Here is a 22942-nt window from a genome sequence, read left to right on the forward strand (position 1 = left end):
AAATGACACTGGGCAAATAATGGGGAACAAAGAAATGGTAGATGAACTGAATAAGTACTTGTGTCATTTTTTTTACTGTAGAAGACACCAAAAATTTGAGAGTCAGAGGGAGTGTGATAATTGAGTGGGTGAAGAATTGAGTACTATCATTAATACTGAGGAGAAGCTGCTTTGGAAAACTGAAAGGTATGGTGGTGGTTAAGTCACCTGGACCAGAAAGATTATACTTCCGAGTCCTGAAGGAGGTAGCTGAAAGGATTGTAGAGGCATTAGTAGTGATCTTTTAAGAATCACTGCAGTCAGGAATGGTTTCAGAGTACTGGAAAATTGCAAATGTCACTCTACTTTTTCCAGAAAATTATAGACCTTTGAGCCTGTTTGCAGTGGTAGAGAAATTTTGGAGTCCCATTGTTAAGGATGAGGTTTCAGTGTACTTGGAAGCATATGAAATAGACCAAGGTCAGATGGTTTCCATAAGGGAAGATTTTGCCTGTGACAAATCTATTGAAATTTTTAAGGAAATAACAGGCAGGGAAGACGAAGGGTTGGTGGATGTTGTTTACTTGGACTTTCAGAAGACTTTTGACAAGGTGCTGCACATGAGGCTGCTAAAGAAGATTGAAGCTCATGGTATTACAGGAAAGACACTACCATAGTTAAAAGATTGGCTGATTGGCGGAAGGAGAAGAGTGGGAATAAAGTGGACCTTTTCAGATTGGCTGCCAGTGACTGGTGGTATTCTGCAGGGAATGTAAGGTCATATGTTTTGGTACAAGGTATAAATTTGTTTTCTAAATGGGAAGCAAATTTAAAACAACATACACAAAGTGCTGAAGAAACTCAGTAGGTCAGGCAGCGTCTATGGAAATTAATAAATAGTGACATTTTGGGCCGAGACCCTTCATCAGGACTGTAAAGGTAGGGGGTAGATGTCAAAGTAAAATGGTGGGGGCTGGAGGAGGAGGACACACTAAAAGGTGATAGGTAATGCCACTTGGGTGGGGGAGAGGGAGATGAAGAAAGAGACTGGGAAGTGATCGGTAGAAAAGGCAAAGGGCTGGAGAAGAAGGATTCTTCAACATGAGCAGAGTGGACGATAGGAAGGGAAGGAGGGGGGCACAAAGGAGAGTTGATAGGCAGGTGAAGATAAGAGGCAAGAGGCCAAAGTAGGGGAAAAGAAGAAGAGAGAAGTGGTGGGAGAAAATTACTGGAAGGAGAAATCAATATTCATGCCATCAGGTTGGAGGCTACTTAGACAAAATATGAGATATTGCTCCTCCATTCTGTGAGTGAACTCATTGTGCTTGAAGAGGAGGCCGTTGATCACATGTCAGAACAGGACTGGGAATAGGAATTAAAATGATTGGCCACTGGGATATTCTGGTTATTGTGGATGGAATGGATGTGCTCAACATAGCAACCCTCCCAGTTACATCAGGTCTCACTGATGTAGATGAGGCTGCATTGGGAACAGTAGATACAGAGACGACCCCAACAGATTAACAGGTGAAGTGCTGCCTCACCTTGAAGGGCTGCTTTGGACCCTGAGTGGAGGTGAGGGAGGAAGTGAATGGGCACATGTAACTTGCAGGGATACATGCCAGGAGGGAGATTAGTGGGGATGGATGAATGGGCAAGGGAATTATGGAGGGGGTGATCCCTGTGGAAATCGGATGGGGGCGAGGGGAAGATATTGAAAATTCAGAAATTGGAGGTGCAGAGGGACTTGGGAGCCCTAGTGCAAGATTTTCTTAAGGCTAACCTGAAGATTGAGATGGTAGTATGGAAGCCAAATAAAATACTAGCATTAATTTTGAGAGGACCAGAATAGAAAAACTACGACTTGTAATGCTGAGACAACATTTAGAGTATTATGAGCAGTTTTGGCCCTATATCTAAGGAAGGATGTGCTGATTTTGGAGAGGGTCCAGATGAGGTTTAGAGAACGAAAGGATTAACATATGAAAAGTGTTTGGCCCTGAGCCTATACTTGCTGGATTTGATAGTGGGGGTGGGGGGCGGGCGGGAATCTTATTGCAACCTACCAAATGTTGAAAGGTCTGGTTAGAGTGAATGTGGAGAGGATATTTCCAGGAGTCAGGATGTCTGGTACCAAAGGGCACAGCCTTAGAATAAAAGGAATCACTTTGTGAGAGGGATAGATAGAGTTGACGTGAATAGGCTGTTCCATTGAGAGTAGGGGAGATTCAAACGAGAGGACATGATTTGAGAGTTAGGGGGCAAAAGTTTAAGGGAAACACGAGGGGGTATTTCTTTACTCAGAGAGTGATAGCTGTGTGGAATGAGCTTCCTGTAGAAGTAGTAGAGGCCAGTTCAGTTGTGTCATTTAAGGTAAAATTGGATAGGTATATGGACAGGAAAGGAGTGGAGGGTTATGGGCTGAGTGCGGGTAGGTGGGACTAGGTGAGATTAAGAGTTCGGCACGGACTAGGAGAGCCGGAATGGCCTGTTTCCGTGCTGAGATTGGTATATGGTTATATGGTTTAGCCAGAGAGTGGTGAATCTCTCGAATTCATCTCCATAGATATCCTGGAGGCCAAGTCATTGGGTGGAGGTTGATGTGTTCTTGATTAGTGAGAGTGTCTAAGGTTATAGGGCAAAGGCAGGAGAATGGAATTGAAAGCCATGAACGAATGACAGAGCAGATTCAGTGAGCTGAATGTCCTAATTTTGCTCCTATGTCTCAAATTCAGGTTTATTATCACTGACATATTATAAATTTTTTACGGTAGCAATACAGTGTAACACATTGTTAACAAAATAAATAGTGTAAATGAGGAATAGTGATAGTGTGCACAGACTGTTCAGTAATCTGATGAAGAGAGGGAAGAAGCTGTTCCTAAATTGTGGTCTTAAAAGTACGTGGTCAGGTTTCTGTACCTTCTCCTTGATGGTAGTAATGAGAAGAGGGCAGGTCCTGGACTGCGTGAGTCTTTAATGATGGATGCCACTTTCTTGAGGTACCATTGTTTGAAGATGTCCTTGATGGGGTGGATGGACCCTAACAGATTAACATGTGAAGTGTGGATTTGGCTTATAGTCTTATGGGTCACTTTTTAATAATTTTTCCATAGCTTTAATGCGAGTCTACCATCTGAGATCTCTACTCACTTCTTAACCTTCTAAGTTTATGCATTCTGTTCTGAATTTGAGGACATCATTCTCACAGCAGTGAATTATTCACTGCCACACTTATCATTTAATTCCACCCTTTCTTTCCAGAGTATCTTGTTTCCATGAGCATTTTGTATCAATGCTGCACTGTTTTGAGATGCAAATTTATATAATCATCTGAGGAAATTTTTTTAGCCTAGTCATTACTTAAATAACCCAACCATTTATAATTCAAATGGAGATATTAATCATGGTTTACTTTGAAGGGCTGGGCAAAAGAGAAAAGAACTGACATTTGTCATTTGGTGTTAATAGGAAAGATGCTGGCCATTGTGGAGAACATGGGATTCTATGTAGAATTTGTGACAGATAAGACATGGTAGGATGTTCTGATTTAAAGTATGTGATTCTAAATCTTAAAGTGAGATTTGAAACTCAAAGATTGTTATTTTTCTTTGGCATATATACACTACTCCAATAAAAATTTAAAATTTCATGAACAATTTGTATATTTAGGAATTTAAGTTTCTATTTTCATTTTCCATCATTTGTCAAGCAAATAGCTTGCACTTAATTTGGAAATAAGAGTTTGACATTGTGTTCATTATTACTGTGCAGATGGTGGTTAAAACATTCATGGATATGGACCAGGACTCTGAAGATGAAAAACAACAATATCTTCCATTGGCCTTGCACTTGGCTTCAGAGTTCTTTCTCAGGAATCCCAACAAAGATGTACGTCTGCTTGTGGCATGCTGTTTGGCTGATATCTTCAGAATTTATGCACCAGAAGCTCCTTACACATCTCACGACAAACTGAAGGTGAATTGTGATTGCTATAGTTAAATATGGATGCACATTTGTTCAGTTATGTGATACATTATTCATTTTAAGGTTTCAGATGTTTAATTTAGCAAGTAAATTTCTACCTCCCCTACCACAATGCCTGCAATTCTGAGGGGCTCAGTACTTTAATTTGTTGTTTTGCTTAAGTACATCACTTGGGCAGTTCTCCTTCAGTTAAAGGGAAGGGACTGAAGTAGACAGAAGGTAAGAGCTTGTGATTTAAATATCAGTTTTTTTATTTTTATATCTATAAAAATTTTTATATTTGGTTTTCACTGACGTCCTGAGATAAATTTGCTAGTTTGCTAGTTTTCTGTGGCCTCGTCCGTGCTGAGTTTTATAATTATTTACAATCTGTGCCTATTTTGGCAGAGTTAAAAGCATATTGAAAAATATTTGTTCAGATTGGTAAGTGGATGAACAATTGAGTGTCACTGACAAGCAAGTCTAACATTCATTGCCCTTCATAATTTTCAAGAATCCATGAAAAGCATCTGGCCCAGGTTGGTTACCTGGCCAAATACTAAAGACCTGTGCTGGTCAACTGGCTGGAGTGTGACTGAGATCTTTTAACCTCCACTTCGGCAGTCTGCTTCAAGCAGCCTTTACAGCCTTTACCGGTGTCCAAGAAGAATGTGGTAACTTGCCTCGATGACTATCGTCCAGTAGCATTTACATCCACAGTGATTAAATGTTTTCAGAGATTGGTGATGAAACACTAATTCCTGCCTGAGAAGCAACTTGGATCAGCTTCAATTTGCTTACCAAAGCAACAGGTCCATAGCAGATGCCATCTCATTTTCTCTTCACTCAACCCTTGAACATCTTGACAGCAAAGATGAGTACATCAGAATGTCTTTAATGACTACAGCTTGGCATTCAGTATCATCATCCCCTCAAAACTAATCAAAAAGCTTCAAGGCTTTGGCCTCAGTACCTTGTGCAATTGGATCCTCGATTTCCTGACTTGCAGATCCAATCAGTTCAGATCGGCAACAATATATCCTCCACAATCTCCATTAGCACAGCTGCAGCACAAGGCTGTGTGCTCTACACTTATGACTGTGTGGCTAAGTCCAGCTCCAGTGCCATATTCAAGTTTGCTGACAGCACTGTCATAAGCTGAATCAAAGATGGTGACAAATCAGCATATAGAGGGGAGATTGAAAATCAGCTGAGTGCTGCCAGAACAACAACCTCTTACTCAATGTCAGCAAGACCGAGGGACTGATTATGGCTTCAGGAGAGGAAACAGAGGTCCATGAGCCAGCTCTCATTAGAGAAACTTCTGTAAATGTGTAGTGGTAAGTATATCGAGGGCTGCATCATAGCCTGGTATGGAAACACCAAAGTCCATTGAATGGAAAATCCTACAAAAATTAGTGGGCACAGTTCAGTCCATCACAGGTAAAGCCTTCCCAACCATGAGCACATCTACATGAAACGTTGCAGGAAAGCCGCATCAATCATTAGGGAAACCCATCACCCAGGTCATGCTTGCTTCTCACTGCTGCTATCAGGAAGTAGGTACATGAGCCTCAGGGCTCACATCACCAGGTTCAGGAAGTTTTACCCCTCAGCCATTAAGCTCTTGAACAAAAAGGAATAACTTCACTCAACTTGCCCCATTGTTGAAATGTTTCCACAACCAATGGACTCACTTTCAAGGACTCTTCATCTCATGTTCTCGATTATTTATTGTTTATTATTATTTCTTTTTTGTACTTGCACAGTTTGTTGTCTTTTGCACACTGATTGAACGCCCAAGTTGATGCGGTCTTTCAGATTGATTCTGTTATGGATGTATTGAGTATGCCTGCAAGAAAACTGAGTCTCAGGGTTGTATATGGTGACATACATGTACTTTGATGATAAATTTACTTTGAAATGATGTTCCTTCATGTCTGCTGACTTTGTACTTCCAAATATTAGAATTTTGTTAGTTTGCAAATTGATGTTGAAGAAGGCTTGATAAGTTGCTGCATTGGACCTTGTAGATAGTTTTGAATATTTGCTTGGCATGGCGATGATGCCAGTGTGAATATTGTAAATTACTTCACACAGTGTTGGAACAAAGTTTATGCAGAAAAGTGATGTCTGTTCCATTATATTGCTGACATCCCAATAGATGTAAACTAAGCTAGGACAATTAGAAGATGAGTCTCTTGCCAGTCAGTATCCAGCTTTTGCTGCTACCTATGTGGTCCATTTAAGATTTATTTCGGTATTGACTCTCAGTATTTTAGTAGAATTTAGAAACAGAAATGTTGAATATCAAGTGAAACTTTTTTCTCTCGCTCCCTTTCTCTTGTTGGAGAATTCATTAATTTGTTGGATTTCCTGATCTATAATTGTTTGGCCCAAGTTCTTAAACCTCTTATTTAGAAAGCAGAAGGTGTGCACTACCTTGCTTGTTATTTCTCTACAAGCACCTTCTGCTCCAACTATGTTGCAGAGTCTGAGGGACTACTTGAAACAAAAGCAAATGGTGTCCCATGTTTCCGAGAATGATATAAATGGGTTACACTTATGGATTTTTAATCATAATGTCTAGGCTACTAAGTCAGAGACAAAACTTTAACGAGAGTAGTCGAAGCATTGAAATTGAAAATTAGTGAATCTGAAGCTAATATTTTAAACATGTGATCATGAAGCACATGGATCACAGTAAAGATCTACTTCCTTCATAACCCAAATGAAAGGAAATCGCCAGTGGTAATATTTGACTATTAATGTTACCAAGGGGTGATTGATAAGTTCGTGGCCTAAAGTAGACGGAGTCAATTTTAGAAAACCTAGCACATTTGTTGTTCAACATAGTCCCCTCCTACATTTACACACTTAGTCCAACGGTCATGGAGCATACGGATCTTGAACCTCCAGAAAGTGTCCACAGCAGGGTGATTGATAAGTTTGTGGCCTAAAATAGAAGATGAGTTATACAGCTCTCGTTACATGCACATGCAGTTCAACTCTTTGAGTGATTATGCAGGAAGTTTGAAGTTAATAAAGCATCTCCTTCTACCTTAGGCCACGAACGTATCAATCACCCCTGCTGTGGACGCTTTCTGGAGGTCCAAGATCTGTATGCTCCAAGACCGCTGGACTAAGTGTGTAAATGTAGGAGGGGACTATGTTGAAAAATAAATGTGCTAAGCTTTCTAAAATTTACTCCTACCTTAGGCCACGAACTTACCAATCACCGTTCGTATATTTTAGCATTCATTGCAAACAAATAGGCAATTTGCTGCTTGCCAATTTAGTACTTTAGTTTTGATTTCTTGAAGTTTATATTGTACAGTCGTCCCTCCTTATCCGCGGGTTCCGCATGCACGGATTCAACCAACCATGGATCGGGAAAACCTGGAAGCTCTCTTTCCAGCACTCGTTGTTTGAGCATGTACAGACTATTTTTTCTTGTCATTATTCCCTAAACAATACAGTATAACAACTATTCATATGGCATTTACATTGTATTAGGTATTATCAGTAATCTAGAGATGACTTAAAAGTACAGGGTTATGAGAGAGTTCTGTTCCTGAGTCCGTCTTTAAGTCGGATTTGAAGTCGGAATAGGTACATCCGGTATTATTTAGTGTCAGTTAGTCAAACATTTGTCTTAGTATATAGTATATATTATACCTTTCTATGCATATAAAACACTTAAGAAACGTATGTATTTCAATAATTAAACCACTGTGTTGCTTAGTAATAATCGTAGCTTTCATCGGGGCAGGGCCTTTCACATGCTCCGTTAAAATTGTTCCAATTGTTGACCGACTGTAGCCTAACGTTTTCCAATGACCGATGGCGTTTCACCTCTTTCTGATCGTTTTATTGCTTCCACTTTATTTTCAATCGTGATCATGATTATTTTCGTGAACAGAAACACTGCGGATTCAGAGCTGCGCCAGGTGCACTACACTGAGACAGGTTAAATAAGGTCCGGGGTTCTGCTGGATCCTAAAGACCACCACACTGAATCAGGTTAAATAAGGGACTTGAGCATCCGTGCTTTTTGATATCCGCGGGGGGGGGGGGGGGGTTCCCAGAACCAGTCCCCTGCGGATAAGGAGGGCCAACTGTATATATTTTGCCACAACTGAAATTAAAAAGCAGCATTTACAGAGCTTTTGAGGAAACAAAGTAATTTTGCAAGTTTTATTGAATTATTTTTCATCTAAATTTTGTATTTAATTCACAGGACATTTTCATGTTCATTACTCGGCAACTTAAGGGATTGGAGGATACTAAAAGTCCACAGTTTAATAGATATTTTTATTTATTAGAGGTAAGCCATTGCAAACTTTTAAGTAAGTCTGCATTTTGCACTTTACAGTGATTGACCACAAAAAGAATGTTGCTGTGAACAAAAATATTACCAAGTTTGAGCTCCAGACTTACTGTGATGAAATATTTGAAGATTCAAAATATTCATTATAATCTTATCATCACTGGAGTTCACCGCTTCACAGCATGAGAATTAATGGTTTGGCAAGAAAAAATGAGAGGATCTTATGAGACATTTGAAATCAAAAACATCCTAAATATTGCTTAAAAGTAAATTGTCAGAGTATGATCTGAGGGCCTAGACTGATGGAAAAATTAAAATTGATGTCTGAAATACTTGTGCCATTGATATTGAAATTTAAAATAATTGTTGTGAGGGAGCAAATGTGCATATTGAGAATTCGTTTGGCTGCAAAAGTAGGGTTATAGGTCTTGTATGAATGAGGTTTTTGCATTAAAATGCCTCTAGTTTTAATTACATACAAATGAATTTACAATAAGAGTAAATTTGTGAGTTATGTTACTGAAGTGGATTATTTAACTTGGTACACTTAATTATTAATACCACATGTGGTTTCTGTGGATTCAATGAATTTCTAAAGTTCAGTGTCTTACAGATATGTTGGACAAAAGCAAAATTGGCCAGATAAAGTATATATTTTAAAACTTGTATGACTAGGACGAAAGATATAACAAGCATTTTCTGGTTCATCTGAAATTTGCACCATGTATAGTTGTGATTTGATTGTTGTATAAAATACGTGTTTGAACCCTTCAGAAGAGTTACCCAACTCTGGGGCAGTGAGTTGTAATTCAAATGAATGGAAAATATAGTGAAAGAGTGGGAGTAACTGCATTGCTCTAATGTGTCAATGTTTTTCTGGTCGTTGAAGTCTCTAATTAGAAATAATTTGCTATAGCTCTTCCAATTTTCTGTTCTTTTTTATTTATGTATATTTTCTTTTAACTTCATTTGTCGATCCTTTCCAATCTATCCAAATGTGTCTAGGTAATATCATCCAGTGACCTTTTCACTATTTGCTCAACTTGCATCTTTGGTTGATTTCCCGTTGCTTTGAAGTTTCCTGTACTTAAATTTTAAAGTGTTGGTTTCATTATTTCATATTATTTTATAGCATATTGTCAGTTTTGTCTAGAACTTTTAAGTTGACTTAAGTTGATTTAAGCAGGACTCCAGATGCTAGCCATATTTTGTATAAAATTCTAGGCAGCATGTTTGAAAACTGAATAAAATTCAAGTGTTATGTATGCTTTACTTCATCTAAAATTATTTTGGAATACAAATTTGAATCTTATGAAAGTCTGCACTAGGTACATTATTGATATTTAATAACATGTTATCTTAATTATACACTTGGTAAGTGAAAACTAGTTAACATTATTCTGTTTAATAGAATCTGGCATGGGTAAAGTCCTACAACATCTGTTTTGAACTCGAAGATTGTAATGAAATCTTTATACAGCTCTTCAGGACCCTATTTTCAGTGATAAAGTAAGTTACTTGAGTATCTATAAAAAGAGTTTTCTTTTGCTGCTTGTAATTTTTCATAATAATATCGTCAATTATGTGCGTGTGTGTGTGTATGTATATGTGTATTAGTTTCCTAATGTTCTGAATGGTGCTATAACTCCCTTCTTCTCTAATATTAATTTGTACTTGTTCACTGAAGCCAGTGTGAAACTCTCTTGCTAAGAGATTTTGTTTTGATTTCCCAGTTAAATGTGTGGGATGATAGGCTTTGGGAACCTATCAGGCTTCAGTTTCTAAGCCAGACAAATGCAGCGAGAAGTTGTATCAGTAGTGTAGTGCACATCAAGCCAGGTCTTCGGGCTAATGATAGGGTAATAAGTCTGTTATCTTGTCTATTCAGAGTCAAGCTTGTTGTCAGGTGTACAAGTACATGTATGCACAGGTACAAAGAGCAAGTTATTTGCAGCAGCATGGTAGGCACGTATAAGCACTATTCATAGGAAAAAGAAAGTATAAATTATGCACAATTTTTACAAGAAACACAATTAAAACAAAAAGTACATTTTTTTTTAACATAAAGTGATTAGAGTGGCCATAGTGTTGCTAAACTATAGAGGAGATTAGGGTTTTTGCCAGTTGCTTCAAGTGCTGAATGGTAGAAGGGAAGTAGCTGTTCTTGAACCTGGTGGTGTGAGATTTCAGGCTTCTGCGCCTGTTTTGCCCAATGGTAATTGTGAAAAGATGACATGGCCCAGGTGGCAGGAATCTTTGAAAATATCTAGAGTCAGCATCTTCTATAGATAATAGCAGTGGTGGGCAGGGAAGTGCCCGTGATGTATTGGGAAGAAACCACTACTCCTTGCAGCTTCTTTATGTTCCTGTGCATTAAAATTGTCATACTAGACCACAATGCAACCAGTCATGTTTTCAACAGTACACCTGCAGAAGTTTGTTAGTGTTCGATAAGCCAAGCCCCCTTACCCTCCTAAGAAATATAACTTTCATTGATCATTGTTTGCAATACGTGTTCTGAAGAACATTTGAGATCAGGCTTAGCAGTATGTTTAGGTAATTTTACCCTGAGTCTCCTTTTTAGTTGAAATACCAGTTGAAATTGCCCTTTGCAGTTTGGGAGTATAACTCTTAAATATTACTCTTGGGTCACACAATTTATGTAATATTCTCAGAAAGTTAAAGTTTTGGAACATTAGAAAGGTCATACTCCAGACCACTCTTGCAGAGGTTAACAACTACAAAGCGTACTTATTAACATTTGCAACTTCACCTAAAATAATCACTATTGCACAAGCAGCATTCAGTCTATTAAAGTTACATTTTCCACAATTACTTTTCAAGTGTAGGAGACAGCTTTGCAGTTTACTGGCATGATTGTTTAAACTTTATTGGATTAAGTTTCAGTTCTGTGTGACTGCATAAGTTAGGGTTCCCTAAAATATATAAAATGCTAGTGGCATGAACCTCTTTTTTTTTGGAAGCTGTGTAACTCAGAAGGTTTGAATAAATCTGGTTGTAAGTCGTAGAAAATCAAAACTGTGAATACTACATCTTAACATCAAAACAATGCTGGAATTACTCAAATGTCAAGCAGCATTGGTGGGAAAAGAAGCAGTTAATGTTTCAGGTCAATGGTCCTTCATCAGAACCAGGAAAATGAGAAAGCAAATTAATTGTAAGTGAGAAAAGGGGTGGGAGAGAGGACAAAGGAAAACACAGAATATTTTTTGGCTGACTAGACTTGTCCACATGACCCTCATGTTTCTAGACCCATCTGGTTAGTAAGAGCGAGCAGGAGAGGGAAAACAAGGAAAACAAAGGGACCTTTTAAAGTTGTGAAATGGAATTGAGCTGTTGCTGAATTCTGAAACCTAAAGGAGAATATTGGAAATGCTTAGTAGATAAGGCTGTGCCTACGAAGATTATTAGAGACAGATAATCTTGCAATAGACCTGGCCAGTTTTGATACCATAACAAATCGTGCTATTTTTGTTGTTATTAAGATCACTTAATTCCTTCATTAATACCCTGAATTAAATACTATATTTATCTAAGCCAATTCTCAGTGTAATGATCCACTGTGTAACTGTGCTATGTCCAGTCATCCAGTTTAATCCGTTTAACATTGTCTTATAATTACATTAAAACTATATTGAGATACTTTCAGATAATGTAAAACTTTGAGCATGTTGGAAGATAAGATTGAAAGCATGACTGTCGGTTGATCCGTTGCTTATGTGTGTAAGCAAAACTTCAGTTGTTACTTAAAGTAATTTTAAATGCTTTGTTCTTAAAAGTTGAATAAAAGAAAAAATTGCATTTCTTTCTCTTTGCATTTTTTACTTAGTATGAACTCTGTGTATGTGCTGAGTACTAAACATTTGAGGGACAAGATGAAGAAAAAGTTGTCCAGATTTTTGAAAATAATGGGATTAGTAATTTTGTTTTATATCATTTGGGCTTCTCTTGGCCCCAAGTATAGAATGAGACATTGGAATATGCAAGCATAATGTGATGAGATCGTCATTTAAAATTGTTCATCTTAGTGCTCATTTTTGTGATTTATGTCTGATAGTAACATGTAATTTGTTTTGCAAATAAATCAGATACAGCTTGAATTACTAATTTTCCAATGTGAATGAGTGTCAGTAAACTTAATGAAATTGGAATTCATACATCTGCATGTCTACCAGCACAAGTGCAACATGAAGGGTATTTCACCAGTTAACATTACCCATCAGCCCAACTTTGAAGCCATGCTTTCTTGTTGTGCACTTTTCATTAACAAGGATAAATTTCTGTTATTCATCTATTAGCTTTGATAAGAGGGTTTTTTTTGCATTTAAAATAACAAAGCTGAATGGACTGGTGGGCGCACACTGCATCTTAAGAAGGAGGCACCATTGGCAATTTTTATCGGGCGTACCTAAATTAGTCTTGTCACACTGTTCCTTAATTGGTCTGAAGCAGGCTGATCTCAGTGAGGCAGCAAAGTAGTCTTTGGCCTGCTACTGGTAGTGGAATTTTACCAGTTCAGCTTCGTCCTCTTAAAATATTCATGTACTCATGGTGAATGTAAAATTCGTGTACTTTTTTCAAATCATACTTTGGCAGCCTTCAAGTTGGCTTTCATTTTAATTTAATGTAACCACAATAATCTCAGTATCATATTAAAAAAATGAGTTTAAATAGTTCTTTTCTAGAATATTTTGACTGTAATATAGTTTATTTCTTTTTAAAGTGATTTAGCAATTATGTTCTATAATGATTTCATTTCATATACAATATATTATCAATAGTTTAAAATAACATTGATTGGAAAATCTATCCTTCCTCCACTTAATATCAGACCTTCAAGGTGTTCATACAATGTAGTGAAATGAAATGTAATTTATTTTGCTTTTTGGTGATGCTGTGTGCCATAACAAATTTATCAGTTATCATTTGTCCAGCTGGGTATGGAATCTATTATTGTAGTTTTGTTTATTATTCTAGGGAATTTTTTTGGTTCTGAAAGTCGTTTTTTTACCTAAACAAAATTCACTGTTACATAACAGTTTTATGGCCCTCATCATTTATATACCCTCCTGTTTTGCCAGGTGTCAGACAAGGTTTGCTTTGGTCAGTTTTGCAACAGAGTCTATTTAAAATCCATTGAAACAATGTATGATACAAAAACGTCTTTCCTCAAAAGTAGTATAATTTCAGTAAAATGCAGTGAGTTCAGAGTGGTCAAATGGAAATAATGTGACTATATTTACTTCAGGCAGTACTCTTAATGGTTTTAACTGATGATAAATTTAATCAGTTATCTTAACTTAAAGTAAGCTTCAGCATTAGGAAAACTGGTTGATTCTTTTCCCTTAATGTTAAAACTAATCCATTCTGTTTCTATCAAGAAGTAAGGCATATTTGCATGATAAAATTCAATTCAGCAAATACATTGACTATTGAACATGCATTTAAATAAATACTGTTAGTTATACGTAAAGTTTTTGTTTCAATAGCACTGTCACAGGTCTCTTGAGGAAGCAATGAAGCAGAAATTCTGTTATCATGAAGTACTCTGATATCCCTTTTGGCGAATGAGGAGCAGCTCTATGCACCCTAAGATACATTACCATAACCAGTAAGAGTGAATGTGCAGAGGCTATGAGGAGAGAGTAACAAAATGGAAAAAGCTGGATTGCTCTTTTAAAGAGCCAATTTGAACTCAGCAGGCCAACTGGTCTCCTTCCACACTGTGACCATTCTATGATTCTGTAGTGGAGGCAGATTCAATTGAACTAACCATTTTAACATACTCCTATCTCAGCAACAGCCACAATCAGAAGGTTCAGATGCATATGTTGGACTTGATGAGTTCTATCATCATGGAAGGAGATGGAGTAACTCAGGACCTACTGGACTCCATTCTTATCAACCTTATTCCTGCACACAAGGTTTGTTTCTTGACCAAAATATTTTTAAGGTGATCCAGAATAATTCCAAGAAAATTAACATAACTGTCTGATTAGTAGTTCAAAATGGCAATTTCCTCCCTCTGCTGTTTCCTGGTAGTGTTAACCAGTATCATACTCTTACTCTTTTCTGATACTTAGCAGATTCTATATCTATATAATTTCTGTATATTTTGGGAAGCCTTTGGCAGGTTTTCTCTTTAGTACTTTAAAAAAATCACCTTTTTTTTTGAAATATTGAGAAGTTTTCACAAGGGGTTACATATATCAATGCATGAAAAATTGAAGCAGGAGACCAGTGAGATTCTCAGACTTGATCTGTCTTTGAGTAGGGGTAAGGCTAATATTTACTTCTGCCACTCTCCTGTATCAGTGTCATATCTCTTGAGTGGCCAACCTTTTGATAGTGGACTCTAGGTCCAGACGCCAAAGTAAAAGGGGACATCATCCCTGTCTTTCCCATGACAATCACTTTATTAATTGTATATATTTCAATGAGATTGCTTCTCATTCTTCCAAACTAGCTTTTACAAGCCATTACTCCTTTGGGTAGGCAATCAGACCTGTACACAATTTTTCCACATGCGATCTGAGGCAGGTTCTTTGTGATTGCAATGGATGTCTTCACTTTTGTACTCTTGTCCTTTGTAATAAAAGCTAATGTATATTCTGCCTTTTGAATCCCTAGCAGTACTTGAATTTTAGCTTAAACTGATAGACTACTTTAAGCAATTTTCAATTGAAAGGTTACTCTGCTTTATTTTTAAAATTCAGTTTTAAGAATAAACATGTTTTATTTACCAATATACATTGTTTATTCAGCTATAAGATAGATAGGTGGTTTGGAGGAGATGTAGTTGGTTGGTGGAATCATTCTTAGAAACTTTTAAGATTTATTGCAAGTTGATTACTATTTGTAAGTTTGTTTTTCAAAAATACCATTGTCATTTTGGGTATTTTTCAGTTTGTCTTCTTTGCATCTTCAATCATAATGTTTTAAAACTAATTTGGATAATTTTCATAGATTAGAGAAATTATGCTGAAAAATTTTTAGATTAAAAATTAATATGTAGCATATTTTAAAGGATATAACATTGAATTAAGATACAGTTTCAGTATGGTTAACATCAGGAGGCTTTGCACCAGCCAGGAAAGCAAATAGCGTGCCACAGACAGAGTTACTGCATCATAGCTGCAGTGACCCACAGTGAGAATGAAAAATTGATTAACTTTAGAGTAGGTGTAGATTTAACGGGTTGATTGGCCTTTTCTGTGTGTATGTCTTTCTGACTAAGAGGAAGTAACTGGACTGAGTTGTTTTTAAAAATGCTTAAGATTTATGCTTTATAGACTAGACATCTACCCCAGTATAATTTTGTAGAAGCTATATGCCAATGACACAGTTATCCTGTATAATTTATTTTTTTTATATAGGTTTGAGACATTTTGAGGAAGGGATCAAAAATCTAAATAAGGGAAAATACTCTTCCCTATTTTTCTTGTGTTGTATGTTGTTATTCCTTTGGCTTTTTGGAAGACTTCACTTCTAAAATGTATTATTCAGAATGTGTGAAATCCAGAATTTTGTCACTACTGACAATCTGGAATTCAAATTTTATTGTGTTGAGTCTGATCAAGTTTTTAATTGATATTTCATGAGAACTAAACAACATAAGTAAGCTTCAGGATGATATTAACACTGTTTAAGTGTTAATCAGCTATTAAAGCTCAGAGAAAAAATGAACCTGCTTTATATCTTGATGCCTGTGGTAGCTGCTGACTAGGTGGCATTGAGCCATGAGTTTAAGTGATTTGGGAAGAGTACTTGTTCTGAGGATATATGGTGAAAAATGATTGTTAAGATATTACGAGATAAAGATGAGCATTTGCATTACCTACAAAAACTTTGCTTCATAGATGATATAGTAATGAATAGGAGATGTATATATTTTTATATCATTACACATTCAGAATATAGTGTCCACAGTTATAAATATGCACATAATTATGTTATTTTTTAAATTTCAGAACGTGAATAAACAAGCTTATGATTTAGCTAAAGTACTCCTGAAGAGAACTGCTCAAACAATTGAACCATGTATTGCCAGTGTAAGTACTTTGATAATCATATACCAATAAAGTAAAATGCATCTTCATCCCACAAACTCAAGTCTATGACATGTCAAAGTGTTCAGTTTTGATTCTGGCACTTGTAATCTCCATGTCTCAAATATTTGCCTCTTTCAGAATACCCTGCGACTCATTGTGCTCTGTAAACCGGTCCCATCATGTTTGGAACGATAAATCAGCCAACTGGGGCGGTTTTTAAGAATTTTTTTGCTTTCCCTGGTTAGTTGCTGCTTTTACTTTTCTGATCCTTCAGTCTGTGCTAGTAAAATAATTGTTTTAAGTAACTGGGGGGGGTTTTTGTCACTCTCCATTCCCTGTTAAATCGGATACAGTTGATCTGGAGTGTTTGGCTATGTCAACTCTTGTTTTTAAATAGAAAAGAAAGAATTCTGCATCTAGATGCCATTTTAATCTGAAACAATCTGAACCAAATTTATCTGGTACTATAGCCCACAATTGCAAAGACTTAACATAATTATAAGAAATCTTTTTTCTTTGTTCATGCCTTTCTTCCTTTAAAGAGGCAGTATTATGAGTAATACAGTTTCTTCTTTACCAGCCCTCTCCTATCCTGATGATAGAATCCTTAAATTTGTCACAGAGAAAGCTAGTTTATGTGGTGCAGTTTTCTTCAACTATAATGTTGGCCTTCAAAAAGAACAGGGTACTCTCCTTGATGCTCCCCTATTACTGTATTTGCCACTTTTTCCCTACCTGGGTCATGCATTGAAGTTGTTCTCCGGACTCCTGAAGAATGATTTTTGTCCCAGTCCCGAGTACATTTCTATTTTTTTAATAAAAATTAGTTCCTTTGTACCTTTTAGCAAACTTGTGTTTTTCTAATTTATTGTTAAGCAGTAGTCACTTCTTCTAATTACCATTCTCATTCGTCTATCACTGGTACTTAAGTTATGGAACTTTAACTCAAATTGGTTTTTGAAATTTATCTTGATTTCAGATCACTAAAGCTTTTAACAAGATATTTTTGCTAGTTCTGCAGTTATTAAAAACTATCATTATTTTGTACAAAATCAGAATCATATGTCAGACATTTTGTACTTCTAAATAAATTATCATTTACTTTTTTTTAGTTTCAATGTCTTGTAACTCCCAACTCTTGCATGGTTAGTCCCAAGCATACATTAATGTTCTTACCCTCACTGTCATTGACTTTAAGTGGCGAAGCTGCAGAACTTTTTAATTTCTTTGGGTGTGGCAATGTCCACAAAATTTAATTTATTTCTCATTTCTTTGTGACAATAATGGACTGTTTTCTTAAGCCATTAACATCATTACATTGATGGCACTTAAAATATATATTTGTGTATGTGTGTTTGATGGAAAATGTTAGGATTTTGACTGACATTGAACATGTCAGAGGAGAGAGAACAGTATAATTTAACTGATCATTTTAGTTTTATAGGGGGAGGTAATAGAACATACTAGGCATTTGTGCAATGATATTCCTTTTTTTTTTAAAAGCTGGACCAAATAGATAATTATGGTGTGCAATTTGAGGGTTTTGTCCAAGAGGCTGTTTATCTACTGTAGTAAGAATTTTAATATTATGTGACATAAATCATGTTTAAATGCTGGCACTTTATAATAGTGCTAACCATCAGAGTTAAATAGGGTAATATACTTTGAGTTAGGACTGAAAATGTTTTTATAAAGCAATTCTGCATTTAGCCTGATTTCCCAATATTAAAGTTAAGAAAATTAATGAAATTCCTTTTCTGTTGTCTGGCTGTTCGTTAATAGTTCTCAATTAAGCTTTTAGGAATTTAGAACTATTGCTTGTAGGACAGGTCAGTTCTGTCTTCCGTGTTTCTTTAGCCCTATATGGTATCCTTACAAGATTGTATTTTCATTCTGGAGTGTAATTGGTACTCCTGCTACCATAGGCCTTTAATCTCTGCATTGGATGGGTTGATTTTCCACTCCACTGCTAACAGAGAAATAAGGGAGGCCATGGGCTATGCTGTTAAAGATTGAGATGGTATACGCTTCTGGTCTCTATCTTGGTCCAAAGTGCTTGATAGGTATCCCAATTAAGCATGCTGGAAGTTTCATTTATTTGTTGTAAATGGCCTATTGGTTATACGGGTTTAAATGATGAGGGTGAACCGTACTGAAAGTGAGATTCTACACTGCCAGTACCTCCTGTTGTAAAACAGGCCTTATGCTCCAAATAGGAGATTGGAAAGTGCCTTGCCTTTCAACATATTCAGTCTAGCAGCTACATTCATCATTTAACAAACTTGATTGCCATTAGTACAAGCAAATGTTACTAACTTTGGGGACTGTGGGTTTACTTTTGTTCGTGGAATCAGAATAAACCTCACTATATAACTAGAGTGGCTTTGTGCAGCAGTTACCTCATTGCCATAGAGATTTAAGTTTAATCCTAGTGTCTTGCATACCAAGAGCCTGTATCAATATCATATGGCATAGCCTATTTTCCCTTTGGTTACAAGATGTCCTGAACCACATAGCAGATAATGTTCTTTCAAGTTAATAATTTTAGGTAATTGACCATCAGAAGTGGTTTAGTGTCATCGTTAAATTGATAACTTGTAAGTGACTACTGTATCACGTTATTGATTTCTTAGGTTTTTTATGAAGCAGACTATCAAATCATTCATAAATGATATTCTGCAGATGCTGGAAAAAACTGATACAAATGGTTCATGAAGAAGATCCACTGCCATCTTATTAGAGGCACCTCTTTAATGTTTGATAGAAAATTGGCAAATGAGTACTAGCTGGTAAAATTATTGCTTTCTTTGGCTTTTAAATTGGAGGTCAACCATACCAAAAAAAAAGATTGTAAATCAGTAAACTAAGCATTTTTAAATTGCATTTATTTAATTTTTCGCATTTCTTTAAGATATGCTATATTGTGCCATTATAGGCTCAAAACAATCCCACCTCCCCTTTAATTTTCTCAGCAGCTTTTGCTCTCCCAATTGCCTTAATCCCACTGGCTTTCCACTCTGCTTTGGAGCACCAAGACAACAGCAGAACATAGCTCAGTAGGCTGTTTACTGATTATAGTTTGGAGTTCAATGCCATTATCTCCTCAATACCATCATCCACCAGGCTTCTAAACCATATCACCCGCTGTAGCTGGATCCTCAACTTCTTCATCGGGTAATGGGGAAGTACAAATTGATGATCGCTTCTCATTGACATTCAGCACAGAAACACCTCAAGGATGTGTGCTTAGCCTACTGCTCTACACTCTCTACACTCATGACTTTGTGATTAGATACAGCTCAAATCCATTTGTAAACTTGTGGATGCCGCCACTTATTGGTGAAATCTCAGATAGCAACAACCTCACTCAGTGTCAGTGAGACCAGGGAATTGACTGTGAACTTCAGGGAGGTGATGACAGAAGAACACACACCAGTCTTCAGTGAAGGGTCAGCAGCTTTAAGTTCCTGTGTGTTAATGCCTTGAATATGTCCTGTGGACCAACGTGATGCTATCACAAAGCTGGTATTGCCAGCAATTTGCAGAGATTTGGTATGTCACCAAAGACTCTTGCAAACTTCTATAGATTTATAGATTTTCCCAGGAATGAAATGGCTAACACGAGGGGGCATAGTTTTAAGGTGCTTGGAAGTAGATACAAAGGGGATGTCGGAGATAACTTTTTCACACAGAGTGGTGGGTGTGCAGAATGTACTGCCAGTGACAGTGTTAGAGTTGAATACAATAGGGTCTTTTAAGAGACTCTTAGATAAGTACATGAAGGTTAGAAAAATAGAGAACTATGCAGTGGGGAAATTCTAGACAGTTTCTGAAGTAGGTTACATGGTTGGCACAACATTGTAGGCCAAAGGGCCTGTAATGTACTGTAAATTTTTATGTTTTATGTTTCATATGCTGTATGGAGCATTCTAACTGGTTGTGTCACCATCTAGTATGGAGATTCGAATGCACAGGATCACCAGAGGCTGCTGAGGGTTGTAGACACAGTCAGCTCCATCACAGACACAGTCCTCCCCACCACTGAAGATATCTTCAAGCACTGGTGTCTCAAGAAGATGGCATCCCCCACCATCTGAGACATGCCCTTTTCTCATTACTACCATCAGGGAGACAGCACAGGAACCTGGAGGCCCACAGCCTATGGTTCAGGAACAACATCTTTCCCTCTGCCACAGATTTGAATGGTCTGTGAATCTTTGAACACTATGTCATTATTGCTTTTTTTTTGCACAATTTATTTCTTTTTAAATTTTATGTCTACACTGTACTGCTGCTGCAAAACAATAAATGTCAAGTGATATAAGAGTGATAATAAACCTGATTCTGATCTTCTAGCTTCCACTTTTGGGGCAGTTGCTGTATGTTGTGTCAAAAAGTAGCTGTATTGATGCCAATAAAATTATTTTTTTATGCATGCCATTTAGTACTAAGGTTTCTGTTTCAGAAATGGGTTCTTTAATGTCTCTTGCTGTGTAAATCCATTTGAAACTAATGTTTGCCATCCATATGCTGCAATAAACAAATTTTAAAGCAAAAATTGGTTTTGAATAGGGCTTTTAAAACAGCAAATAAGCATTTAATGGGAGAAGCATAGTAGGAAACATGGCAGTACACAGGACGAGCAGTCTTTAGACAACTACTCTGACTTGCAGTTACTAGATAGAATTGCGTTGAAACTTCCCAAGCATTGTAATGGATATTCCTAATTGTATTATTTGTAAATTTTAATATTTTGTTTCTAATGACCGTCTTTAACTAGTTTCAGCATTTTATATTATTTCTTGGAATTTCTTCCACCAGTTCTTTAACCAAGTGCTAGTTCTGGGAAAGTCTTCCGTCAGTGATTTGTCTGAACATGTTTTTGACCTCATTATGGAGCTTTTCGCAATTGACCCTCATCTGCTGCTCTCAGTTATGCCACAGCTCGAGTTTAAGCTGAAGGTAAGTTTATTTATATTTAAGGATTCATGATTGCAAAGTCAGCTATACATCTTATGGATGCTAATGTTGAAACAATTTTGATATGGAAAGAATTGTAGTAATATCAACAAATAAAAGGAAAGTTCATGTTACAACATTACTAGGCAGGAGCTGAGGAGGGTAGGTGGTGAGCAGTTGTTACTGGGCAAGTGCACATTTGACATGTTGAAGTCATTAAAAGAACAGCTGATCAGAATTCAGGACTGGCATGTTCCAGTGAGGAGGAAAGACAAGGATGGTAGTGGTTGGGAACCTTGAATGACCAGCAATGTTGTAAATACAGACAAAAAAGAAAAGGAAGCTGAAATCGGACAGAACCTTTAAGAAATACAAATAAAGCAGGAAATAACTCAAAACAGTTGATTAGGAAGGCCAAAAAAAAGCTCCTATATGGTTTTTTGGGGTAGGATTAGGGAAAATTTATAACTAGGGAAAACTTGTACATGGTAGTCAGGGATTGGGATATGACCATTCAACGACAAAGTATGGAATTTATGATGATACTAAATGAGGTTTTGAATTAGCGTTGACCAAGGAGAAGGACGTGTAAGATTGTGAGAATGTAGGTTATGTTGCTATCAAGGAGAAGATCAGGGTGTTGGGTCTCTTGAACATCAAGATGCATAAGTCACAGCGGCTAGGTGGGATCTATACCAGCTTATTAAGAGAGGCAAGACAGTTAGATTGTTGGGCCCTTGACAAAGATCCTTGTATCCTCTCTAGTCCATAGATCAGTTCTCAAAGGATTGGATAGTAGTCAAAGTTGTCGTTTTATTTAACAATTTGACAAGGTACCTCACGATAGGCTTATTCAGAAAGTCTGAAGGCAGGGGATCCAGGAAAGTTTGGCCAGGTGGATTCAGAATTGGCATGCCTGCAGAAAGCAGAGGGTCATGGTGGAGGGAGTATATTCGGATTGGAGGGTTGTGACTAGTGGTGCCCCACAATGATCGGTTCTGGGACCTTTACTTTTCGTGATTTTTATTAACAACCTGGATATGGGGGTAGAAGGGTGGGTTGGCAAGTTTGCAGATGACACAAAGGTTGGTAGTGTTGTGGATAGTGTAGAGGATTGTCAAAGATTGCAGAGAGACATTGATAGGATGCAGAAGTGGACTGAGAAGTGGCAGATGGAGTTCAACCCGGAGAAGTGTGAGGTGGTACACTTCAGAAGGACAAACTCCAAGGCAGAGTACAAAGTAAATGGCAGGATACTTGGGAGTGTGGAGGAGCAGAGGGATCTGGGGATACGTGTCCACAGATCCCTGAAAATTGCCTCACAGGTAGATAGGGTAGTTGAGAAAGCTTATGGGAGTGTTAGCTTTCATAAGTTGAGGAATAGAGTTTAAGAGTCACAGGTTAATGATGCAGCTCTATAAAGCTCTGGTTACGCCACACTTGGAGTACTGTGTCCAGTTCTGGTCACCTCACTTTCGGAAGGATGTGGAAGCATTGGAAAGGGTACAGCGGAGATTTACCAGGATGCTGCCTGGTTTAGAGAGTATGCATTATGATCAGAGATTAAGGGAGCTAGGGCTTTACTCATTGGAGAGAAGGAGGATGAGAGGAGACATGATAGAGGTAACAAGATATT

General features: G+C 37.3%; 1 protein-coding gene across 5 annotated transcripts in view; it reads left to right on the top strand.

Moving 5' to 3' along the window:
• Positions 1-22942, top strand: part of pds5a (PDS5 cohesin associated factor A) — a 167030-nt gene that overhangs the window by 32298 nt on the left and 111790 nt on the right. For all 5 annotated transcript variants that reach the window (XM_073064807.1, XM_073064811.1, XM_073064809.1 and 2 more), the window contains exons 3-8: positions 3754-3957; positions 8186-8272; positions 9687-9784; positions 14094-14220; positions 16267-16347; positions 21169-21309. In XM_073064807.1, coding sequence (XP_072920908.1) covers positions 3754-3957; positions 8186-8272; positions 9687-9784; positions 14094-14220; positions 16267-16347; positions 21169-21309 — 738 coding nt within the window. The remainder of the gene's footprint in view (positions 1-3753; positions 3958-8185; positions 8273-9686; positions 9785-14093; positions 14221-16266; positions 16348-21168; positions 21310-22942) is intronic.

The sequence above is a fragment of the Hemitrygon akajei genome, chromosome 13 (assembly GCF_048418815.1).
Source record: "Hemitrygon akajei chromosome 13, sHemAka1.3, whole genome shotgun sequence".
In the NCBI taxonomy this organism is placed as follows: Eukaryota; Metazoa; Chordata; class Chondrichthyes; order Myliobatiformes; family Dasyatidae; genus Hemitrygon; species Hemitrygon akajei.